The 9,382-nt window shown below is 61.2% G+C and overlaps 1 protein-coding gene across 1 annotated transcript; it reads left to right on the top strand.

The window, feature by feature from the left end:
- The first annotated feature begins 916 nt into the window (after positions 1-916).
- Positions 917-9,139, top strand: CYGB (cytoglobin). Its single transcript, XM_082861090.1, has 4 exons — positions 917-1,239; positions 6,066-6,297; positions 6,584-6,747; positions 9,086-9,139. Exons 1-4 carry the CDS (start codon positions 1,097-1,099, stop codon positions 9,117-9,119), a joined length of 573 nt encoding a protein of 190 aa, XP_082717216.1. The 5' UTR covers positions 917-1,096; the 3' UTR covers positions 9,120-9,139.
- The last annotated feature ends 243 nt before the right edge of the window (positions 9,140-9,382 follow it).

Below are 9,382 nucleotides of genomic sequence, written 5' to 3'. Positions count from 1 at the left end.
GAGACGTCTCCAGCGCCCTGGGCCTCCCCCCCCACCAAGACTTCCTGGCAACCCCACCGACCCACCCACCGCAGGTCCGCTCTGCCCGGCCCAGCGGCCTCTCCTTCGAGCTTTTCTCCCCCACGGTCAGAATTAGGAGCGGCGCCAGGTTTGGGCCTGCCTGTGTCATCAGTAAGCCACCCAGGGCCTTCTTTCTGACGCCACGTGCGTGCCCCGAGGGGGAGGAGTGCTGGCGGGAAGGAAAGGCTGGCGCAGGCCTCTGGCGCTCAAGTTCGACAGCCGCCCCCCATCCCCGCATTGGTGTTTTCCTGTAAGGTGTTGGCATAGGGAGATGACCCCAGTCCTAAACCCTCCAGAGTCTGGGGTCCGGAGCTCTGCGGGTGGCGCCGCGGCCCCCCGGCTGGCTCGGGAGAGGCCGGGAGCGAGCGGGAACTCAGCTCGGACCGCGGCGCAGCTGGAGGGGCTCGCGCCGCCCCCTCGGGCTGGCGGCCACGCCGCAAATGCCTGGGAGTGTTCGACTTAGAGTCAGTTCCCCGCCGCGGGAAGGGGGCACACGCGCAGACGCCCCGGCCTCGCCCAGCGCGTGAGCCGCGACCCGGTGCCCCTGACCTGCACGCGCCGCGGCGCACTCCCGTGCGGCCCGGCGCCCCGTGACTGCCCGCCTCCTCCTCCCGGGACCCCTCAGTACACCCGGCCCACCTACGCCCCGCCCGGCAGTCAAACTCCACGGTGGCCTGGAGGGCGGGCACCCCGCCCAGCCTTCACCTTGCCGGAACTGGCTCACGGACAAGGGGTTGGGGGTTTGGAGCGGATCTTTTTTTTTTTCATGTTTTTCCAGCAGACCACATCCCCGCCCCCCGCTCGCGGTCCCCCGCCCCCTGCACATATACCCTACACACACACACACACACACACACACACACACACGCACGCACACATACACACACACACACACACACACACACCCGGCGCGCACAGACACGCTCCCTCCCTCCGGCGCGCTCTACCACTCGCCCGCCAGCGGCACACGCAGCCGGCCCCGGCTCCCCGCGCCCCGCCGCCGCCGAGCGTAGCCGGGCTGCGCTGGGAGCTGCTCATGGAGAAAGTGCCGGGCGAGATGGAGATAGAGCGCAGGGAGCGGAGCGAGGAGCTGTCCGAGGCGGAGAGGAAGGCGGTGCAGGCGACGTGGGCCCGGCTCTATGCCAACTGCGAGGACGTGGGGGTGGCCATCCTGGTGCGGTAGGTGTCGCCCCGGCCCGGCCGGGCCCGGGGGAGGGACGGCGGCAGCGGCTCCGGGCAGAGGCGGGCTCGGCCCGGGTCCGAGCTCGGGCGCCACCTCCCCAGCTGCGATTGGGGCCGGGCCGGTCGGGGTGCGGGCAGCGTGGGGCGCCTTGGGGTGGACGAAGCCCTGGCCGAGCCCTTCCTAGCTCTCTCTGGGCGAGGTGCTCACCAGGAACTAGGAGCCAGACGCAGAAGGAGGGCACCTCCATCTCCCTCCCCTCCCGGGCCTCAGAACTCCTGGCTCAGCCAGCCATGCCTTCCTCACCAGCGACCCCAGCCACGCAACCGAGCTGTTACGGACACACATTTTACCAGCCTTTCCAGTGGGGGCCTTGGGGGCTCCCCATTCTAGAGACAGGAAAACTGAGGACCAGCCAAGAAGGAGGACAAAGGAGCAAACCCCTTCTCCAGCTCAGCCCCTTTCTGTATTCAGAGACTTGGAAGAACAGAGCAAAGGGCGAAAGAATAGAGGTCAGAAGGAGTAGACCCTGGAGGTCCGGTTTTCCCAGCTGGCCCCTTCCTGCCCCTGGGGCCAGGCCAGCAGGGAGCTCCCAGGTGAGGTGCAGGTGAGTGGAGAAGCAAACAGTCCCCTAGGATACCGTCCCTGCCGAGTTTGGTGGAGGGAAATGGAGAAGCTTCAGGAGACAGGGCCCCACCCTGAAACCCCGATCTGGGGAGAAAGGGTCATGTGTCTTGGGCTCAGGGGTCATTCAGGCACCACATGCCCCCGAGGGACGCACACACACAGAGTGACACTGTTATTCACACACCTACACACCAGTGCACATGCACACCATTCCCATATAGTTAATGTCCCCAAGCCACACAAGCTAGTAATTGACTACAGCTACAGATCGGTGCTCTCTTCCCACAATTGCGGTCCCTGGGGGCGCAGGCAGGGAGGTCCCCTTAACCCTCTGTCCTTGGCAGAGGGAAGCTGTCAAATCTAGGGCAGATCTGGAAAGTCTGATTGTTTGAAGATGGGGTGAAACCTGTCTGTGGAAAGGACAGTTGAAGTGCATGCCTGTCTCCCAGTCCTGGCCCCATCTCTGGCTCCTCTTTCTTTCCCGAACTCTCTCCTTTGTGCCTCCCCCAAGCCTGGGACCTACTCAGCTCCATATCGATGTGCCCTGATTCCAACTTAGAAACAGATTTTGGAGAAAAAAGAGCGAGAAGCACTCTTGAGGAGTTCCAGGAGGATTCCCGAGGAAGGGACAGCTATTTGGGCAGCTCCCAGGCCCAGAAACAGCTGGGGGTGGTGGGGAAGCTAAGAGGGGATTTCAGATCCCGAAGCCATCAGACATTGGGAGGTGCAGCTCTGCACGTGCAAGCACCCACACAAGCACACCGTGGACAGTGGAGTCACAGATGCGCCAGACTGCGTCCCCGGAGGGCTGCTCTCCGCTGTGTTGTCGGCACATGCGGGCCCTCCAGGCCTCAGGATGCACCCGGGTGTGCACATGGGTCACCAAGAGGAAATGAGGCAAAGTCCAAAGGACCTTGGAGATTTTTTGTCCCGACGCCCTGCCGTTTGCCGGTGAGGACATGTAAGGGATGTGTCCAAGATGCGGCGCCTAGGGTCCCACCCAACCTCCCCAGGAATGGGGGGTGCCGAGGAAGGAACTGAACCCTGAGGTGTTTCTGGAGAGTCTGAGCTCTTGGCAAGGGTTTCATCCTCTCTCTGTGCCCCTCTAGTTCCCCAGAGGGGAACTCGTTCCTCAGTGGGCACTGGGTCTGGGCTGGGGAGGTGGTCGCCTAGTGCTCAGGGCTCAGAGGGAGGCCCACAGTTAACCTGAGAAAGCCTGAGATAGCAGTTAGATCTGGGCTGCTGATAACCCCAGGCACACTTCGCCTGACCCCACCTCTGCTGCCGGGAGCCCAGCCCATACCAGCCCAGCTCAGAAGAGAAGCTGGCCCGGCACCCCCTCGCCCAGCCCCAAGTCCCACCAGCCTCCCTTTCCTTTTTCTCCTCCTGATGTCCGCCCCAGTTGGGGGTGTTAGGGGGACTCGACTGATAAGCTTCTCAGATAAGGCCCCTCCCCAGATCCTGTGCCCCTCAGTTTTGTCACAGACCCCTCTTGTCTTTTGCCCGAGACAGTCGCCCTCTGACCGGGCACTCTCACCTCCTCCCTCCCCACTCCCACACCCCAACACTCTTCCTGTGAGGAGGTAGCAGCCTCGAGGATGGTGCCAGAGGGGCTGCCCAGACCCCATGCCTCCTCTCCCTGCCGGGAGGAGACCAAGAGGGAGCATGCATGCTCTAGGAAGGCTCCTCTCCCGGTTGTAACTGCCGCCTTCCCCCTCACGCTCAGACAAGCCTATTTCAGGCTCTCCTGGAAGCCCAGATGCCTCTGGAAGCTGAGAAACTCCCCAAGCTGGCTGCTGAGGCTTCTCCCAGCAGCACAGGCCGGAACTGGGAGGGTCAGGAGTAAACACGGGGGGGGGGGGGGGCGCAGAGAAACGCCAGGATGAAGGAGTAGAGCGCAAGGCCCCTTGACTCCCCTGGCCCAGAAGAAGGGCTCATCGGGACCATCCTTAGGGCCATAACGGGAGACCCACCGGTCCCAGGCTACCATCCCCGGCAGAGCAGCCTCTGAGGCGGTCCGGGGAAGCCATCATAGTCGGGGCCGCCCCGGCTCCTTCCTGGTCCTGCCACCCACTCCGCTTGGCCCACTGATGCAGCCGTGGGCCTAATCCAGAACGTGGGAATAAAAACAGTGCTAACCTCAGGAGGATATCGCAAGAATTAATGAGATCATATAGTAAGTGCTCAATAAGTAGTCCCTGTTATTTTGTCATCAGTAAAGTGGACGTAATACCCACTTCGTTGTGGCATTATATGAAATAACAAGTGGAGATGCTCTGCACATTGTTATTCACCAGCCAAATAGAAATTAGTATTTTTGTTGCAATGTAAAACCTCTAAAGTCAGAGATCCTCATTTAAATCCAGACTGGGTATCTGTCCTTCATTACGACGCTTCTCCAGAGAAATCCAATGTATTTTCAGACCCATCGTGTCATTTGTCCTCACCAGTACAGCTGTGAAGTAGCAAGCAGGGGTGCATGGACTTCTCTCACACTTTTGCAGACAGGAGGTTGTGAAGCGATTTGCCCGAGGTCACACTTGGCCTCCGAGAGGGGCCCTCCTCGTAGCCTGAAAGGGTGGCCGGGGCCAGATGCTCTCCCTGCATCTGTTCCAGCTCTCAGATCTGAGACCCGACCCCAGGCCCCAAGGGCTGTTTTGGCAAATTACCAGCTCTCTCTAATCACAAAGGGGACACTCCAAAAGTGTGAAACAACCTGAGAAAACAGGTCCAGGACATTCCATCCATTTTCTGAGGCTTCAGTTATGTAAGTTCTGATTGAGTCTGGCCACATACCTCCCGCCCCAGCTGGGTGAGGGATCGCAGATGTCATCACCACCATCCGGCAAAGTGCAGGGCTCTGGGCCAAGGTGATGGGTCAGAGTGTGCATGAGACCCGGGCTCTGCCCTGGGGTTGCAGGACCCAGACAGACACACAAGGAAGAAGCCGTGAAAGGTGGCAGGGAACACACTAATGGCCTTGGAGGGAAAGTGGTCGCCCGGGGCCAGGCCGGGCGCTCAGGGAGAGGCCCAGCTGACACGGGGGAAGGAGGGGTGGGTCCACCATGTGGAAGGGGCCCAGCATGCCGAGGAATCTTTAACCCATGGTAAGTGAAGCTGTTGGGCTGGAGCGTAGGGAAGAATGTGGACCCCATGCTGGAGAAGCGGGTGTGGGACAGTTTCTAAGAAGCCTGGAATCTGAGGTTAAGGAGTTTTGACTTTGTCCGGTAGACAGTGGGAAGCCATGGAATGTTTTCAAGCATGAGAGCGACCCAGTGAATGTGATATTAGGCGGGGGGCGGGGGGGATAGACAATTTCAGATAAACTGGAGAGGGAAGGGTTAGAAAGCCCTGGGGTCTGCCCCAAGAAGTGCACAGGCTGGTTGGAGAGGTAAGATGTACAGACAGACGTGAAGGACTCACCAGGCTGGTGACATCAATCCATATCTTTAATTAAATCAACCGATGACTATGCAGGCTGAGGAGGGAAGCAGGGTAGTGAATAGGGAAGGGACTGGGCTGGGAGGAGGTCTGAGTCTCATTTCTTCCCTTCCATGACCTGAGCTAAGTCAGCTAAGCCGCTCGGGCCTTCCTTTGTTTAGGAGGAGAGCTCTGACTTCATAAAAAAGGGTGGCATTTACTGAGCCCCCTGTGTCCACACTGTGCCGGGGCTCCACATGCTGTTTCTCGTTTCATCCTCCCAACAACCACAACGACTCACAACCAAGATAGGAACAGTGATGCCCATTTCATAGATGAGGAAACTGAGGCTCAGAAAAGTTAACTTGGGGGTATAGCTCAGGGATAGAGCATTTGACTGCAGAAAAGTTAACTTGCCCAAGGGCACACCGGCTGGGGATTCCAGAAAGCAGGCTCTTACCCTCTCAGCTGCGACTGGAGCAGGCCTTGAAGGGTGTGTGGAGTTTGGAAAGAAGGCAAAAAGCAAGGAAGCTTGCTTCCTTGGGATAGGAAGCTGCAAACCTGGCAGATAGAAATGGCCGGGACTGGGGAGGGGTCTGCATGTAAGCCAGGTCGTCCAGAGGAAGGGGGTGTGTTTGAGGAACTGCTACACATGGTGGGGTGAGGGTGGGTTCAGCCTCTCCCACCTCCGTACCACCCCCCCCACCATCGTCTGGACACTTCAGGGTGGGGCCTGAGGCCACCCCCTGCTCAGCACCCCCCTGCTTCCTCCTGCCAGGTTCTTTGTGAACTTCCCGTCGGCCAAGCAGTACTTCAGCCAGTTCAAGCACATGGAGGAGCCCCTGGAAATGGAGCGGAGCCCGCAGCTGCGGAAGCACGCCTGCCGGGTCATGGGGGCCCTCAACACCGTGGTGGAGAATCTGCACGACCCCGAGAAGGTGTCCTCTGTGCTCGCCCTCGTGGGCAAAGCCCACGCCCTCAAGCACAAGGTGGAGCCTGTGTACTTCAAGGTATGTCACCGGACGGGTGCTGCCAGCCACCACCCACCCTGTTCCACCCCAGAGCCCCATAACCAATGACAGCCTGCGGGCCACTGGGCCACGCAGCCTCTCCCCCGGCATGGCTGTTCCCGGGAGGGGCGGCAGGATGCGGGCCGTGTCTTGAGGGTGTCTGGTTCCCAAAGCTGCCAGGTTCTTGTTTCAATCCCCTTGGCCAAACACAGGACAGAAGGGATTCTGGGGCTGCAGAGGGCAGGATGCCCAGGCGTTTACTCCCCCTTCCTTCCTTTGTACCCAGATCCTCTCTGGGGTCATCCTGGAGGTGATTGCCGAGGAATTTGCCAATGACTTCCCACCCGAGACGCAGAGAGCCTGGGCCAAGCTTCGCGGCCTCATCTACAGCCACGTGACCGCTGCCTACAAGGAAGTGGGCTGGGTACAGCAGGTCCCCAACGCCACCACGTGAGGAGGCAGCCTCCCTGCCGCATCCTCCCCCGTCCCCTGGCCTCCCACCTCTCCTAGTGCCCAGGGACTGACCACCGGGGCAGGAACAGTTCCAGGAGGGTGGACCTGGGGTCTGACACATTAAAGATCAGGCATGATAGGAAAAGGCCCGCTCACGCCGAGGACCCCACACAGATTCTCCTCGGGCAGAGCCTTCTCTTTCCCTAGAGCCAGTGGACACTCAGGGCACCCCGAGACCGAGGCTGCCCCGGGCAGAGAGGCTCCAGAGGTTCCTGGCGGGAAGGCCGCTCATCGGGCCCAGAGGCAGCCCAGGCCGGCTCTGGCCACTTCCTCCCTGGTACCAATCACATGGGGCTGTTTTGCATCTAATGCTGACCGCGCTCCCTCCCGCCTTGGCCTCAGCAAGGCTGGAGCCAGGAGAATCACGAGGACGCACGCACGTGCCGGAGCCCACCCGGGGCCTGAGTGGGTGTCCCTCCCACGCACACCAGCAGGGGGTTTTACTTCTGGGCTGACCCCGGAGGCCGGGTTCCCAGTTCTGGGGTGAGGGCCCCCGGGGAACGGGCTCCAGGAGGGTGGCTGGCCTGGTGACTCCTGAGGGGAGGGCTGGCCCCCAGACTTGGCGGCTGGGAACACTCCGGCCTCCCTGGGCCCCCAAGGGGCTGGGGCTCTGGGAGCTCAATGGAGGGGCGGAGGCAGGGCTGGAGGAGGGAGGGGGGAGAGGAGCGGAGGCGGGAATGGGAAGCAGGGGTCAGCCAGCGGCTCGGGACACGCGTTGGAGAGAAACATTCCCAGCAGTTTCCCAGGGAAAAGGCGGCGTCCCCTCCCCGGGCTCCGAGCTGGTCCGCGGAGCCGGCCGGACCTCCTGCACACAGGCATCCCCGCGCAGCTCCGCGGAGTAGGTCCCCCGAGGGCAGCCTGCAGAGGCCCGGCCTCCCGGCCTTCCTGCCTCTGACCATACTGGCCCCCGCTTGCTGCCGCTCCCTTCGCCACCCTGAGAGCGCGGAGCCCTCGGGGGCTGCTGGCAATGGCCAGGCAGCGACTCCAGATGTTCACAGCTGGGCCCGGGCCGCCTCAGACCTCGGAGTGAACGGAAGCAGGCAGGCGATTTTTACCTGCCGGAGGAGGAGCTGGCAGAGCCGGCAGCCCGGAAGCAGCCGGAGGGCACGGGAGGGGTCAGTGGGGGGAGGGGGCTTGCCCTCCCACGCCTCTCCCCAGGCAGGCTCTGCGGCCAAAGATGAGTGTGTTTACAGCCAGGAGACAAGACTTCCTGCTTCCAGAGAAAAGGGGTTTTTTATAGGGGCCTAGAGGGACGGAAGAGAGAGAGCTGGCCCGTGCAAGCCCCAGTGAATCAGAAACACATGGACAGCATTTCCCGACACGAAGCCCTGTCCCCTCCCCTCTCTTGCCGTAGCTGGACCCCTGGGACTTAAATCTCGCCAAACCCCAAGCATTAGGAAACCGCTGAAATTTCATGCCTCCCCCTTTCTGTTCCTTGTGCACTGAATGGAGATGGGCCACCGTGGGGACTGGCCGGGGCCCTGCGCCTTCCTGGGCCTGAGCACCCCACATTTGGGTTACCCCAGCTGAGGGAATTGTCCCCTCATCCCTTTGCACGCTCTGGTACCACCTCTGGTCTCCTGGGAACACGGGTGTGACCCCCCCCAAGAGGGCGTGTCTCCCTGGGCCCGGGCCTGCAGACCCCACCACTGCCAGGGTCCATATGGGTTCGGAGGGCGAGAGAGAGTTACAGGGCAGAGTTCTAGAAGGCTCCATCCAGCCTCGCTTATCAGAGACATAATAGCGAGCCAGACGCCACTGTTTATTGAACTGTCTCTGCTTCAGGGTGTGCTCGCACTCGTGTGTGTGTGTGTGTGTGTGTGTGTGTGTGTGTGGTCAGGAGGTGGCGGAGTTTGGGGGTGGTGAGTGCAAAGGGGCTGCGTGTGCAGAGAATGCCCATGGGTGGCCCAAGGGGGCACCACAGGCCAACCAGGGAGTGCGCATGTCTCAGAATTAAGAGGAAGAGAGCTCACTGTTCGCAGTTTGTGGAACACTTTCAGGCAGTTCTGTAGCTCAGATCCCACGGAGGTGGGCACCACAGACATGATTCACATTTTAGAGAAAAAGATCTGAGGTTCAGATGGGCCGGCCGAGGTCTTGGCGGAAAAGGGCCTAGAAGTTGGGTCTAGTGGGCGTCTTTCACGGGCCCTGTGGGTCTCTGGGCTGGTACCGTTCGGCCTTGCAGCCCCTGATTCCTCTGCCCTCTCCCCAGGTTCCCTGGTCCCACTTCGAGGCCCTAGTAACCTGTTACCTACATCTCCTATCTCGTCCACAGCCCACCGGCCACGCTGCCCTCTTCGGGGCCATAGGACCCCCTCTCTCCTCCCCGCTCCCTGGCAGCACCTTGAGCAGAAGGCCAAGTTCTGAAGATGCTCTTTGACCCTCCATCTCTGGGTGCCAAGGAAGCTGGAGGAATCCCTGACTCGTCTTCCTGGAAAGAGGCTGCCTCGGCCTCGGCCACAGTCCCCCTGGAGCCGCCGGAAGGTTGCATCAGCTGCCTGGTTGCTGACCCCAGCTCAGTGGCGCAGAGGGTGGCCTGTGGGGTGGGGGCCCTTTCCTCCTTGGAGAGCCG

Source organism: Leucopleurus acutus, assembly GCF_964270905.1.
Source record: "Leucopleurus acutus genome assembly, chromosome: 19".
NCBI classification, from domain to species: domain Eukaryota; kingdom Metazoa; phylum Chordata; class Mammalia; order Artiodactyla; family Delphinidae; genus Leucopleurus; species Leucopleurus acutus.
Note: the sequence above shows the minus strand (reverse complement) of the source record. Positions and strands in the feature narration are given on the sequence as shown.